General features: G+C 39.5%; 1 protein-coding gene across 1 annotated transcript in view; it reads right to left on the bottom strand.

Moving 5' to 3' along the window:
* The window catches only part of LOC124775645 (piwi-like protein Siwi), a 299921-nt gene that overhangs the window by 218695 nt on the left and 65410 nt on the right, over positions 1–15816 (bottom strand). Inside the window, exons 5-6 of the mRNA XM_047250510.1 lie at positions 8656–8859; positions 7815–7967 (exon numbers count right to left, since the gene is read on the bottom strand). Of these exons, the coding sequence (XP_047106466.1) occupies positions 7815–7967; positions 8656–8859 (357 nt within the window). The remainder of the gene's footprint in view (positions 1–7814; positions 7968–8655; positions 8860–15816) is intronic.

The following is a 15816-nucleotide window of genomic DNA, read 5'->3' as shown; positions in this document are numbered from 1 at the left end:
GTATGGAGTCGATGCCATAGAGTCCTCTTTGTAAAACTGATTTGGGATTCCATCCAGACATGGTGATTTATTTGCTTTCAAATCTTTCAGTTGTTTCTCTGCGCCAGGGATGCTTATTACAATGTTGTCCATACAGGAGTTCAATGGCCAAATGATGGCATGTTTGTACGATTCTTCTATGTAAATGATTTCTTGAAAGTGAAATTTAAAACTTCAACTTTTGTTTTGCTATCTTCAACTGCCACTTCAGACTGGTCAACAAGTGGAAACCTTAGACCCGCTTAGTGACCTTACATAGGACCAGAATTTTCTCTGGTTTTCCACCAGATCTTTTGTTAAGGTGTGACAGTGGTAGTAGTCGTGTGCTTCGCACATAGATCTTTTCACAGAGGCACAAATCTCTACTAGCCTTTACTTGCCGTTATTTGTGCATTCTCTTTTGGACCAAGAGTGCAACAGCCTCTGCTTCATAAGCATCTTTCGAATTTCATCTTTAAACCATGGTGGACCTTTTCCATCACTTACCCATTTACTATGCTTGTCTTCATGGTGGGGAGCATTTGGGCAGTCCATCTGTGCAGCTTCCATACAAGTTTAGCTGTCTTATGCGGGCCACTTTACCCGCCACCTGCTACCCTGGTGGCCCCTGCTGCCTACGGCCTTTCCACCTATTGGTAAACAGGCATTCCCTGCCTGCCGCCCCCAACAGTTGCCCTCCTGCATTAACTGTTTCATCACACATACTCAGCACCAGTGCCAGCTTTGCCATACAAAATGTCCCTTCTGTGGCAAGGTGGGTCACAAAGCAGAGGTCTGCTGTGCCTCTACCGAGATGCACATGTACTCAGCTCTAGTGGACACTTTCCTGACGGAGGGATCGGACATGGTGGCCCCAGAGGTGCTTCACGTCCATCCCATTCTTCCTGTCCAGGGTTGACTACTAGCCCTTCTGATGTTAACAATGCTTCCCCTATTGACTTCCAGGTGGGCACTGGTTCTACCGTCTTGATCATTGTGTGCAACACCTACTGGCGGTTGTGCTCTCCTCCACTGCAACCATTCTCCCAGCACCTCCACAGTTACAGCAAAGACATAGTGGTGGGTAAAGGACAGTTCACATCCATCTTCCAATGTGGGACTATGACCTGTAATGTGATCCTCCTTGTCGGTGATAACTCAGGGGCAATGGATATATTAGGATTTTACATCTTCACCATTTTGGACTGAAAGTGCATGATTTGACCAGTAGCGTCCAGATAGGCACTGTCAATCCTTAGTTCCGCACTCTTCACGAGAAGTATCATTCACTATTTGAGCCTGCTACTTCAGATGTAGTGCAATTTGAAGTATATATCACCCTCCTCCCAATGGCTATGACCCACTGAGAATATGTCCCAGATATTCCACCAAAGGAACAAAAATTGGGACCATTCAACGTTACAATGAAAATTTGTACCATGGAGGATAGAGAAAAGAGCATCTAGGTTATCAGCCAGGTATTCTGCAGACCATCCTGCAATGATGATGTCATCTAGGTTGCTGGCTGTACCCAGCACTTCCCATGTGAGGTGTTCCAAATATCACTGAAATATCGCTGGAGTGTTCGCAATCCCAAAATGGAGGGATGGCCATCGGACTACTGGCAGATAGTCAACCCAGATGTTTAAGGTTATTGGCACTGCTGGCATCAATTCTCTGCCCTCAGTGGCACTTTTTAATTCAGGGGGAAAATAGCCAGCCTCAAGTAGTCATCCCATCATCTCTTCAACACCAAGTTGTTCACCTGCTTCACTCAGGTCACTGGGACGTCGTACTGACAAAATGCCTGTCATGGTAACATTTATACTGGAAAGATTTACACAGTGACACTGCTATCTTGGCGACTGCCTGTACATCTTACCAAAGCAAACGAGCAGCCTCACCAAGATGCTATTTTCTGTGGCCGGACGCTTTGGCATCATGGTTGTGACTCCACTTGGATTTTGCAGCCCCTTTTCTCAGCCATTGATGGTTCATTGTGGCCAATGCAGGATCTGGTTCTCCATACATTTCCTGGATGTCTTCTACATCACCTCCACATGTAGTTCAAGCCTTGCCCTGCATCTTTGCAATTGAAGGTCTACCAGAAACCATACTCAAGAGACAATGGGCCTCAGTTTACATCTGCCAAATTCTCATCTTTCTGGACATCCAATAGAATTGCTCTCCTCTGCACAGCACCTTCCCACCTGGCATTCTACGGTCTGCTGTAGGAATTTGTTTGAACATTTAAGAATCAGCTATTGTGTTTGAACATTTAAGAATCAACTATTGAAGTTTCAAGATAACCACTCTATAGGCAATGCACTCTCCACCTTTTTGGCCTCCTATCGATTGACATCACAATCCAGCTGGGCTACTCCATGGACGGCCACAGCGATCACTTCTCCTTCTTCCATCCATGGCAGCTGAAAGAATGATCATCATGAGGTCATCTGCACCTCTTTTCCATGTGTGATGATGTCTGGGCCTGACATTCTCTCGATAAACCGTTGTTGGACTCTGGCAATAGTGACGCAGTTACTGGAAGAGGTGACTGTCCCTGATGGTTTGCCTGTTACAATCATCTGAACCAAGTCTGTCCCAGGAAACTGTCATGGGAAACCAATACAGACTCAGGGGCTTTACTTGTTCCAAGTTAATCTGCTACACAGTGGGACACCATTGCCCAGGCACCACCTCAGGTGCCCTCTTTGGCTTCCCTGTGGAGGGTGAGCTTCCAGCGCCCACCCCTGGGCAACACCAATGGACCTTGACCAGAGTGCTCAGGATCTACACTCTGCAGGGAAAGCTGTTGATGCCAGGGAAATACACCCTGGTGGCAAAATAACTACCATCTCTCTCGTTGTCTTGTGGGGAGGGATGCCATGTACTCACAGTTCACCCAAAGAGATCGGCAACCCCTCAGACACTGAAGCACCATGGGTTTGCATATGTACAAGGTGTTGCCTCCCGTACTGTGTAGATGACACTAAGGATGACAGACACCAGGACAAGCGCCATCATGTAAGGGGCCTATTTCCTTCACCATGCGCGTGTGCAGAACTGGATCGGCATGGATTCCTCAGCACCCTTGCTATATATGGCGGTAAAAGTCAACAAGTCTGTAGTTCATTCCACCGGAGCTCTGGGACAATTCATGCACTGGCTCTTAGTGGCTAATCAGAGTCTGGTTGGAAGCCACTGCAGCAAGACCCACAAATAAATTGCCAGTGATATCCCGATATGTACTTGTTGGCTAACTATGCCGAATGCTCAACCTCCGTTGTTATGGACTATCAGTGTCATAGTCTTCACGTCCCACTATGTTTATTCACAGTGTGTTCCAGTCATATCCCTGTCAGTGTCTGAGAAGTTGTATAATTTACTGAGAAGACTTTTCTTTTGTTATTTGATCTCTTTACTGTGGTTGTAATAAACACTTCTTCTTGTTTACCTGTGTCTTATTATTTCTTATCAAGCATCTTCTCATGGGAGATATAGCAGTGTGCGTGTGTATCATGGAGTACTGGGTTTGTAAATATTAACTATTACATGTTAGCTAGTCAGTTTCATAGAAAGGATGCCAAAAGTGGTGGAGTTCATATTTTCCTTAAATCTAATGCAGAATATAAAAGGAGCATTCTGAAGCTGATACTGTTCGACTGTATGGGGAGCTGGGTAACATAATTATTATAACAGTTTATAGGGAAACATAGACACATTCACTAATAAATTGGAGTCTCTGTTGGACATTTTGTTTACTGAAAAAGCCACTATAATTGTCTGTGAGGACTTCAATACAGACCTTATGCATGAATCTGCATCTAAGAAGCTGCTTCTTAATATATTGCACAGCTTTAACACGTTTCCTCTTATAAATGTCCCCACAAAAATAACAAATAGAATGGGGAGGCTTATAGACAACGTCCCTTCAAATTTTGACACTAGAGAAATAGAAATTGTTAATACTAACTTAGGGCTATCTGTTCATAATATCCTCATCTTTACAATTCCAGCCCTAACTGCAAAAGAAAGGAATGTACTTCTTTCTTACAAAAAAAAAAAACTCTTCTATGCAAAATGATGTTAGTTTTGTTGGTGGTCTAAGTAATGACTCATGGTAATAAGTGAAAATTCCTGGAAGATTAAAACTGTGTGCCAGATCGAGACTCAAATTTGGGACATTTGCCGTTCACGTGCAAGTGCTCTTCCAGAACTGCTAGTCTTGCAAGGTTTGCAGGAGAGCTTCTGTGATGTTGTGAAGGTAGGAGATGACGTATTGGTAGAAGTGGAGCTGCGAGGACAGGGTGTGAGTTGTGCTTGGGTAGCTCAGATGGTAGAGCACTTGCCTCTGAAAGGCAAATGTTCCATGTTCAAGTCTCGGTCCGGCACACATTGTTAATCTGCCAGGAAGTTTCATATCAGCACACACTCTGCTGCAGAGTGAAAATTTCACTATGGTAAGAAGTGCTTTTACAGTCAAAAAGTAATAACAATGCTTATGATGCATTCTCTTCAATATTCATATCCAATTTTTAAATGTGGTTTCCTAAGAAACTGTCTAGAGTCCATTACGTTGGATCACTAAATCTAGTGCCTGGGCTGTATCAGGCATTAACATTTCCTGTACAACTTTAAAAATGTTCATTTCCCAAATGAAAATATCCACAGATCCCCAGTTTGTAGAATACATACACACTTATAGGAAAATATATCAACAGGTAAGTCCAAAGGCAAAACTTCTTAAAAATGATAACGTAATAATAAAATCAGGCAACAAGCCAAAATCTCTGTGGGATATTGTAAAAATTCAAATGGGAAGACACATGAACAGCAGGAAATTACTCTTGAAAATGTTGATGATATCAATATTGGCAAAAAAGACCTGCCAATTTACATAAATGATTACTTTATAAATGCTTCTAAACAGTCAGCTCGAATTTCACAAATCAGGATAAACTAAGGTTTTGCGCACCAGCATACAGCATGCGGTTTGTTCCAACCAATGAGCATGAAGTAGTAGAGGTGATTAAAAGCCTAAAGTGCAAAATGTCAACTGGTGTAGATGATGTACTTCTGTCACTTATAATTCGTACTGCTTCACAAACTGCAAAGCCCTCAGCTCACATAGTTAATTTATCATTCACTGAGGGTGTGTTCCCTGAAAGATTAAAAATATTGAAAACGATACCATCAATTAACTGTGGAAATAGGCACAAAACTGAAAATTTGCAACAAATTTCACATCTCTCAGCATTCTCTCAAGTAAATGAGATATTAATGAAACAATGAATCACCAACTACTTAGACGACCACAGCCTACTAAGTAATAATCAGCATGGCTTTCAAACAGGTAAATGATTACATCAACAAAATAATAATTTGAATGACAACATTAGTACTGTAGGAGTTAATTTAAAGCTTTCTAAAGCTTTTGATAAGGGTTAGTCATGAAATCATTTTAGGTAAGTTGGATGCAATGGGGATAAAAGACATAGAAAACAGTTGGGTTCAATCATATTTGCAAAAGAGATTACAGGTTGTGGAGCTTACATCACCTCATGCTAATCCTAAAACCAGGTTAGCATCTGATGCAAGGAAAGTCGAAATAGGTGTACACAGAGCAGTGTGGTAGGCCCCTTGTGTTCCTTATTTACATAAATGATATACACATCTCAGATACTGCTGCCAAGATCATGTTGTTTGCAGAGGATATGAGTATAATACTGAGTGATGGTGAGGACTTATTTTTCATTACAACTTATAAAGTTAAGTCCTTGCATTCATGGTTCAGTGTCAACAGGCTGACCATGAATGGGAAGAGAACAAACAAATGAACTATATACAGTTTGGAAAAATGAGTGAAAACCAAGATTTCCATCTGAGACTGGGTAGAAATGAGTTAGAAAGGATACAATGTAGAACATGTAGAATGTACGTTGATCAAGACTTAAACTGTAGAGACCATGTAACTAACCCCCACCAGAAACTCAGTTCTGCATGTAGTGTTCTGAGAATTATTTCTGAAGTTTGCTCCTGAGATGGTGCTTGCCCCTTTTAACTATTGGAATAGTTTTCTGAGGTCAAATTAATAGCTGGATAAATGAAAAGAAAAGGACTATTTGAATCTTGTCACACAGCTTGATGAGGGCCAGGGAAGCGAAGTGTTGGGAGTTTCATTAGAGCTATGGTTGGGCTTGGGTGGGAGATGTGCTAGAACTGGGCGATTAAGTAAACAATAAGTTTAGCCAATAAGCTTAGGAAGGAGGTCGTGAGGTGGTGGTTGGTGGCAGTATTGTGGATGACAGCTGGGGGATAGGGGAGATGCATTTTACCTCTGCTGTATTTGACTAACAGGCTGCGCAGTTTTTTTTCTGTGGTTGGAGGATTTTTTTCAAGTTTAGCCTAGCTTAAAGGGGAATTGTGCTGGGAGGGGTAGCACATCCAGGGTTTGAATGGTAGAATACTTTTCAGACAGATAGCCACTGTTGGAAATTGGTACAGGCAATGGTACTGGTCAAGGATAAATTGGGTAAGGACTAAGGATTTTTTGGTCTGGAATTTTTTGGGTCAGTCGCTGTAAGTGATCGGAGACTTTCAATGTAAGATCTCTGGGAGCAATACCAAAGATTAATGAAGATTAGAAGAATAGTACATGGGAAAGCTGCTGAAGACAGTAAAACTGAAACAAGAAATAGTCACTTAATATTCTGTCAATCTCACTGAAAAATGAATAAAGACTGCAAGGAAATGGGAGAATGTCATTAAAAGCAGAATAACAGTAGTCGCGCAAGAGACATTGCCCAATGAATGAGGAAGATGCTATAGCAGAATAGAGAGGAAATCTTCAACAATGAAAGTTGTTTGAAAAACCACACAAAAAGGTAGATCGCAAGATACTGAGAAAGGACAATAATCAATGAAAAAATCTGTCAGATAAGGAACTGGACACAGACAGATTCCATGGAAAATATGAAAAATCTCACTAAATAAACAAATAATAAATCAATCAATAAATTATTACTAAATGCGAAAAAGGCACTAAACATAAAAAAGTATCTGGACATGGAAAAAAGGAGGGATTGTCTTTGAACACAAAAGAAAGATCACAGAAGAAGTAAAATGACCACTAAATGATGTAAAGGATGGTAGGCAACAATTGTAGATAACACACAGATACAACAAAAGAAGCTCCAAAAAGACAGTCAATTATGTCAAAGGAAGGCAAGAATAGTAGAAAATGCCTTGAAAGAACAGAGGAAAATGCCAGAAACACAGTTAATTGTATCAAAGGAAAATTCAATTGAGGAAACTGTCTCCACTGATTTTTTTTTTTTTCCTTTTGACACAATTCTTATTTTATATAAGTTTATATTTACACTTTTTCTGTCAGTGTTTACAGCACTAAGTTTAAAAGGTATCCTACACATTATCAAACAAGTGAAAAGCCTTTAAATGCGAACATTTTTAGGTCTGTTTCCAGATGCCATATTTGTTTACAAATGTGGCAGTATACATGTGAAGTGTTACGACAGAAAAAGGAACCTGTGACCACTGGAGGCAGTGCCACAAGTTCCTCCAAATGTCGTAACACAACATACACACATATGTAATACTAACTAATGTAAATCCACCCGATGATGGAGGTTTAAACCTTCGAAACGCGTCGTGGAAAAAATAAAACGGTGACTGGTAACAGTAAACTTGTTGTTTCATTTAATTAAAGTGAAAAGCCACTAAACTGTCAACTTTTGCACACATAACAATTTACTATTGAATATTTTGATACTTACATTTTTATAATAATCCATATAACCAATTTCTCCAGATGGTCTCTTGAAGGTATTTCTTGGTGAGACAGTAAAATCAACATCATCCACTCTGTATGTTTTGTTTGAGTAGTCTGTTAAAACAATTGATCCTATCACCTTCTTCTTAAACTCCTCCTGTAAAAATATTATATTTTTTCGCTTACCTTAAGATATATCAAAATGAGAAATCACTAGAGAAAAATGTAAAACTACAAGCAAACAGATTGTATCATCTTCAGTGGGCAAAATTCCAGTGATTTTGCCTGTTGAACGTAAGTTCTAGGCAGTAATTGTACATCCTTGCAGTTTTACGACCATCTTAATTTTTCTGTAACAGTTTTAGGTAATGTGAGCACATATGCAGTTTGAAATAGTACAAACAATAAAATATCTAATCTTTTGAGATTGAGGCTCTTCTGTCCATGTTTGCTTAATAAAAAAAAATTAAAAAAAAGAAAAGAAAATGTTTTTGGAGAGGGTGCAGCTTGAGTAAATCACATTTTTTCCCTTTTTTTGCTTTTTCTTCTTTACCTTAAATATGAGTAAAAAAGAAAAACAAACAACTGTTTTTTGCTCATATATCACATGTTCACAATGTTAACTTATTCACAACATTTCACCAAGAACCAACACTCAAGTTAGTTAACATGATATATTGTTCCATTCTCGCAATTATTCCCTAAAAATGTATTGGCATTCATTCTTTAAAAGAATTCATTCTCCATTCATTAATTCATTCTTACAATTCCTTCAGTGGTAAAGAAATCATAATATGCTATGAACAAGAGACCAATCATTTACTAATTACAACAATTATTATTACCTTGAAATTTTGTGGATTGTTTTGTACTACTCTTTTAAGAATGTCGTGTACAGTTTCCATGCGCATGACTTTGTGAGTAATTTCTGTGCACATGAGTATTTCATCTTCGTGCTGTCGGATCGACGTTATGTATCCGGGCCAGAGCTCAAGAGAGTAATTCCTAATAGGCACACTTGACTGGGCATCAAAGTAGTGACGGCCAACCTTTAAAGGCAGATATGCAAGAGATAAGTGCATCATTAAATTAAAATTTGCAAATTAATCACAAGCAAAATTATGTCTCATATATGTAATGCAACCCCCCCATGAACCACGGACCTTGCCATTGGTGGGGAGGCTTGCGTGCCTCAGCGATACAGATAGCCGTACCGTAGGTGCAACCACAATGGAGGGGTATCTGTGAGAGGCCAGACAAACGTGTGGTTCCTGAAGAGGGGCAGCAGCCTTTTCAGTAGTTGCAAGGTCAACAGTCTCGATGATTGACTGATCTGGCCTTGTAACAATAACCAAAACGGCCTTGCTGTGCTGGTACTGCGAACGGCTGAAAGCAAGGGGAAACTACAGTCGTAATTTTTCCCGAGGGCATGCAGCTTTACTGTATGATTAAATGATGATGGCGTCCTCTTGGGTAAAATATTCCGGAGGTAAAATAGTCCCCCATTCAGATCTCCGGGCGGGGACTACTCAAGAGGACGTCGTTATCAGGAGAAAGAAAACTGGCGTTCTACGGATCGGAGCGTGGAATGTCAGATCCCTTAATCGGGCAGGTAGGTTAGAAAATTTAAAAAGGGAAATGGATAGGTTAAAGTTAGATATGGTGGGAATTAGTGAAGTTCGGTGGCAGGAGGAACAAGACTTCTGGCCAGGTGACTACAGGGTTATAAACACAAAATCAAATAGGGGTAATGTAGGAGTAGGTTTAATAATGAATAGGAAAATAGGAATGCGGGTAAGCTACTACAAACAGCATACTGAACGCATTATTGTGGCCAAGATAGATACAAAGCCCACACCTACTACAGTAGTACAAGTTTATATGCCAACTAGCTCTGCAGATGATGAAGAAATTGAAGAAATGTATGATGAAATAAAAGAAATTATTCAGATAGTGAAGGGAGACGAAAATTTAATAGTCATGGGTGACTGGAATTCGAGTGTAGGAAAAGGGAGAGAAGGAAACGTAATAGGTGAATATGGATTGGGGCTAAGAAATGAAAGAGGAAGCCGCCTGGTAGAATTTTGCACAAAGCACAACATAATCATGGCTAACACTTGGGTTAAGAATCATGAAAGAAGGTTGTATACATGGAAGAACCCTGGACATACTAAAAGGTATCAGATAGATTATATAATGGTAAGACAGAGATTTAGGAACCAGGTTTTAAATTTAAGACATTTCCAGTGGCAGATGTGGACTCTGACCACAATCTATTGGTTATGACCTGTAGATTAAAACTGAAGAAATTGCAAAAAGGTGGGAATTTAAGGAGATGGGACCTGGATAAACTGACTAAACCAGAGGTTGTACAGAGTTTCAGGGAGAGCATAAGGGAACAATTGACAGGAATGGGGGAAAGAAATACAGTAGAAAAAGAATGGGTAGCTCTGAGGGATGAAGTAGTGAAGACAGCAGAGGATCAAGTAGGTAAAAAGACGAGGGCTAGTAAAAATCCTTGGGTAACAGAAGAAATATTGAATTTAATTGATGAAAGGAGAAAATATAAAAATGCATTAAATGAAGCAAGCAAAAAGGAATACAAACGTCTCAAAAATGAGATCGACAGGAAGTGCAAAATGGCTAAGTAGGGATGGCTAGAGGACAAATGTAAGGATGTAGAGGCTTATCTCACTAGGGGTAAGATAGATACTGCCTACAGGAAAATTAAAGAGATCTTTGGAGATAAGAGAACCACTTGTATGAACATCAAGAGCTCAGATGGAAACCCAGTTCTAAGCAAAGAAGGGAAAGCAGAAAGGTGGAAGGAGTATATAGAGGGCCTATACAAGGGCGATGTACTTGAGGACAATATTATGGAAATGGAGGAGGATGTAGATGAAGATGAAATGGGAGATACGATACTGCGTGAAGAATTTGACAGAGCACTGAAAGACCTGAGTCGAAACAAGGCCCCCGGAGTAGACAACATTCCATTGGAACTACTGACGGCCTTGGGAGAGCCAGTCCTGACAAAACTCTACCATCTGGTGAGCAAGATGTATGAAACAGGTGAAATACCCTCAGACTTCAAGAAGAATATAATAATTCCAATCCCAAAGAAAACAGGTGTTGACAGATGTGAAAATTACCAAACTATCAGTTTAATAAGTCACAGCTGCAAAATACTAACACGAATTCTTTACAGACGAATGGAAAAACTAGTAGAAGCCAACCTCGGGGAAGATCAGTTTGGATTCTGTAGAAACACTGGAACACGTGAGGCAATACCGACCTCACGACTTATCTTAGAAGAAAGATTAAGGAAAGGCAAACCTACGTTTTTAGCATTTGTAGACTTAGAGAAAGCTTTTGACAATGTTGACTGGAATACTCTCTTTCAAATTCTAAAGGTGGCAGGGGTAAAATACAGGGAGCGAAAGGCTATTTACAATTTGTACAGAAACCAGATGGCAGTTATAAGAGTCAAGGGACATGAAAGGGAAGCAGTGGTTGGGAAGGGAGTAAGACAGGGTTGTAGCCTCTCCCCGATGTTATTCAATCTGTATATTGAGCAAGCAGTAAAGGAAACAAAAGAAAAATTCGGAGTAGGTATTAAAATCCATGGAGAAGAAATAAAAACTTTGAGGTTTGCCGATGACATTGTAATTCTGTCAGAGACAGCAAAGGACTTGGAAGAGCAGTTGAATGGAATGGACAGTGTCTTGAAAGGAGGATATAAGATGAACATCAACAAAAGCAAAACGAGGATAATGGAATGTAGTCGAATTAAGTCGGGTGATGTTGAGGGAATTAGATTAGGAAATGAGACACTTAAAGTAGTAAAGGAGTTTTGCTATTTGGAGAGCAAAATAACTGAGGATGGTCGAAGTAGAGAGGATATAAAATGTAGACTTGCAATGGCAAGGAAAGCGTTTCTGAAGAAGAGAAATTTGTTAACATTGAGTATAGATTTAAATGTCAGGAAGTCATTTCTGAAAGTATTTGTATGGAGTGTAGCCATGTATGGAAGTGAAACATGGATGATAAATAGTTTGGACAAGAAGAGAATAGAAGCTTTCGAAATGTGGTGCTACAGAAGAATGCTGAAGATTAGATGGGTAGATCACATAACTAATGAGGAAGTATTGAATAGGATTGGGGAGAAGAGAAGTTTGTGGCACAACTTGACCAGAAGAAGGGATTGGTTGGTAGGACATGTTCTGAGGCATCAAGGATCACCAATTTAGTGTTGGAGGTCAGCGTGGAGGGTAAAAATCGTAGAGGGAGACCAAGAGATGAATACACTAAGCAGATTCAGAAGGATGTAGGTTGCAGTAGGTACTGGGAGATGAAGAAGCTTGCACAGGATAGAGTAGCATGGAGAGCTGCATCAAACCAGTCTCAGGACTGAAGACCACAACAACAACAACATGTAATGTAAATCATGAACCATGATCTTTCCCATTTTTCTGTGGACAATGATTTGAATCAGACACATGGAATTAACATAATGCAACCTGGGTAAGTTGACAGAACTAGAGGCTGCTGAAAGTTGCAAAGGGAGCATTAGACTATGATTGACTAAAACAAGGCTAGGGTACACAGAAAAAAGTGGATTTGTAGCCGTAAGAGATGATATAATGAAGGGAACAGAGAATTAAATAGCTAAAAACATAGGGACAGTAGAAAGCCATGAACATCTGATGAAAGTAGAAAATATGAAAATGCATAAAATGAAGCAAGCGAAGGGAATATGTTCTTGTGGTCTTCAGACCAGAGACTGATTTGATGCAGCTCTCTACACTAGTCTATCCGGTACCAGCCCCTTCTTCTCTGAATAACTCTGCACTCTACATCTGCCTGAATCTGCATATTGTATTCATGCCTAAGGTTTCCTCAATAATTTTTACTATCACCTGGTGCCTTCTTTGAGTTAAGTTATGCCAAGCATTTCTTTTTTCACCAATTCAATTCAGTACTTCATCATTAGCTATTCAATCTACCATTCTAATCTTCAGTACTTTTCTGTGGTACTGTAACCAGATTTCAAGGCATCTATTCTCTTCTTGTCTGAACAGTTTATCATCTATGTTTCAATTCCATACAATGCTACACATCAAATTTTATATGTTAACAAATTCCCCTTCTTCAGAAATGTTTCTCTTGCTATTTCTAGTCTGTGTTTTATATCCTCTCCACCTCAGGCATTATCAGTTATTTTGTTGCTCAAATAACAAAATTCATCCAATGCTCTTAGTATTCAATTTTGTAATCTACTTCAGCATCATGTGTCTTATTTCGACTACATTTCATTACCTTCATTTCTGTTTTGTCATTTCAAGACACTATTCCTTCCATTCTACTACTCTTCCAACCCCTTTGCCAAATCTGACAAAATTCCATCTACATAGATACTCCGCAAGTCATTGTACGACGCGTGGTGGAGGGTACACTGTACCACTAATAGTCATTTCCTTTCCTGTTCCACTAGCAAATAGTCATGAAAAAATGACTGTCCATATGCTTCCGTATGAGCCATAATTTCTTGTACCTTATCTTTGTGGTCCTTACGCGCAATGTATGTTGGCAGCAACAGAATTATTCAGCAGTCAGTTTCAAATGCAGGTTCTCTAAATTTTCTCTATAGTGTTTCGCTTTCCTTCCAGAGATTCCCATTTGAGTTCCTGAAACATCTCTGTTACACTTAAGAGTTGTTCAAATCTACCGGTAACAAATGCAGCACTCCGCCTTTGAGATTCTTTGATGTCTTTCTTCAATTTGGCCTGGTACGAATCACTAACATTCAAACAGTACTCACGAATAGGTCACACCTGGGGCCCACATGTGGTCTCCTTTATAAGTGAACCACTCTCCTAAAATTCTCCCAGTAGACCAAAGTCAACCATTTGCCTTCCCTACCATAGTTCTCACATGCTCATTCTACCTCTTATTGCTCTGCAACATTATGCCCAGAAATTTAAATGAATTGTCTTTGTCAAGAAGGACAATAGTAATATTGTATCCAAACATCACAGGTTTGATCTTCCTATTCATCCGTATTAACTTACATTTTTCCACATTTAGGGCTAGCTGCCATTCATCACACCAACTAAAAATTTTGTCTAAGTGTATGGAATCTTCCCATAGTGACTCAACTTCAGACACCTTACTGTACACCTTGGCATTGTCAGCAAACAACCACAGATTACTGCCCACTTTGTCTGCCAAATCATTTATGTATACAGAGAACAACAGAGGTTCTATCACACGTCTCTGGGGCACTCCTGACGACCCCCTTCTCTCTGATGAACACTGGGTGCTATTATTTAAGAAGTCATCGAGCCACTCACATATCAGTGAAGTTATTCCATATACTTGTACCTTCATTAACTGCCTCCAATGGGGCACTGTATAAAATGCTTTCCAGAAATCTAGAAATATGGAGTCTGTCTATGGTCATTCATCCATAGCTCTGAGTATGTCATGTAATAAAAGGGCAAGCGGTCTTTCGCATGAGTGATGCTTCCTAAAACAATGCTGATTCATTGGCATAAGCTTCTCAGTCTCAACAAAGTTTATTATATTCGAACTGAGAATACATTCAAGGATTCTACAGCAAACAGAAGTTAGGGTATTGGTCTGTAATTTTGTGGGTCCCTTCTTTTACCCTTCTTATATACTGGAATCATCTGTGCTTCTTTTCAGTCATTTGGGACTTTGCACTGGGCGAGAGATTCACGATAAATGCAAGCTAGATAAGGTGCCAATGCCGTACAGTACTCTTTGTAAAATTTAAATGGAATGCCATCTGGACCTTTCAAAACTTTCAGCTGATTCTCTACACCAGGTATGCTTATTACAATGTCATCCAAACAGGAGTCTGTCAGATAGTCAAATGATGGTATATTTGTATGATTCTCCTGTGTGAACAATTTCTTGAACATGAAATTTAAAACTTTGGCTTTCGTTTTCTTACCTTCAATTGCCCCACCAGACTGGTCAACAAGGGACTGAATGGAAGCCTTAGATCCACTTAGCGATTTTATAATGTCATTAGTAAACCTCAAAGTTATTATTTCTTCTCCTTGAACAATAATTCCCTTTCCAAATTTCTCCATGGTTTCCTTTGTTGCTTGCTAAACATAGACATCAAATAACATAGGGAAGAGGCTATAGCCCAGTCTGACTCTTTTCTCAACTACACGTTAGTTTCCCTTTCTTGTCCTTTGACTCTTAACTGCAGTCTGGTTTCTGTGTAAGTTGTAGCTTAGTTTTTTTCTCTCTGTATATTATCCCCACTACTTTCAGAATTTCATCGAGTGTATTGCAGTCAACACTGTCCAAAGCTTTCTTTAAATCTGCAAATGCTAAAATATGTTGGTTTACCTTTCTTTAACCCATCTTCTAAGATAAGTTGTAGACTCAGTATTATGAAGATTCAGGACAATCAATGACACATGGTACATCTACATGAATAAAAATATATAACAAAAATAATCAGTTTTTAACCATTTTTTGAGTCTTTTCTTCTCATCCTGTTTGGTAAGTCTCCCCTGACCTGGGGTTCTGGGTGACTTTTCTGAACTTTGCATTTTTCCCAAACTTTTCCAGTCCTTTTCCTTTACCCTTCTTCCTTCCTCATCACCCCTTCTTCCAGAAGAAAGAGCTACTGGCTTCAAAAGCTTGCATAAGTAAAACTTTTTTTTATGTGTGTGTTCTCCTGCCACCACTTGATGAATAGAAAGTGAATAAAAATATAAATGTTTGTTTGCACAAAATCGTAAATTCCAAAAGATCTTCACCAACTGCTTTGAAATTTTAATGCATTGTTGCATTTGAATAAATGTGTGTTTTTATATCACAATTTTACCACCATATGATATGGCGATCAAGTACAAAAAACAAGGGCGTATTCGAATGCAACGTGATGTTAAAACTTCAAAGGAACTTGTGAACAACTTTCAGATATAGAATATTTTAAACAAACGAGCATGAGATTTTTG

The sequence above is a fragment of the Schistocerca piceifrons genome, chromosome 1, assembly GCF_021461385.2.
Source record: "Schistocerca piceifrons isolate TAMUIC-IGC-003096 chromosome 1, iqSchPice1.1, whole genome shotgun sequence".
NCBI classification, from domain to species: Eukaryota; Metazoa; Arthropoda; class Insecta; order Orthoptera; family Acrididae; genus Schistocerca; species Schistocerca piceifrons.
Note: the sequence above shows the minus strand (reverse complement) of the source record. Positions and strands in the feature narration are given on the sequence as shown.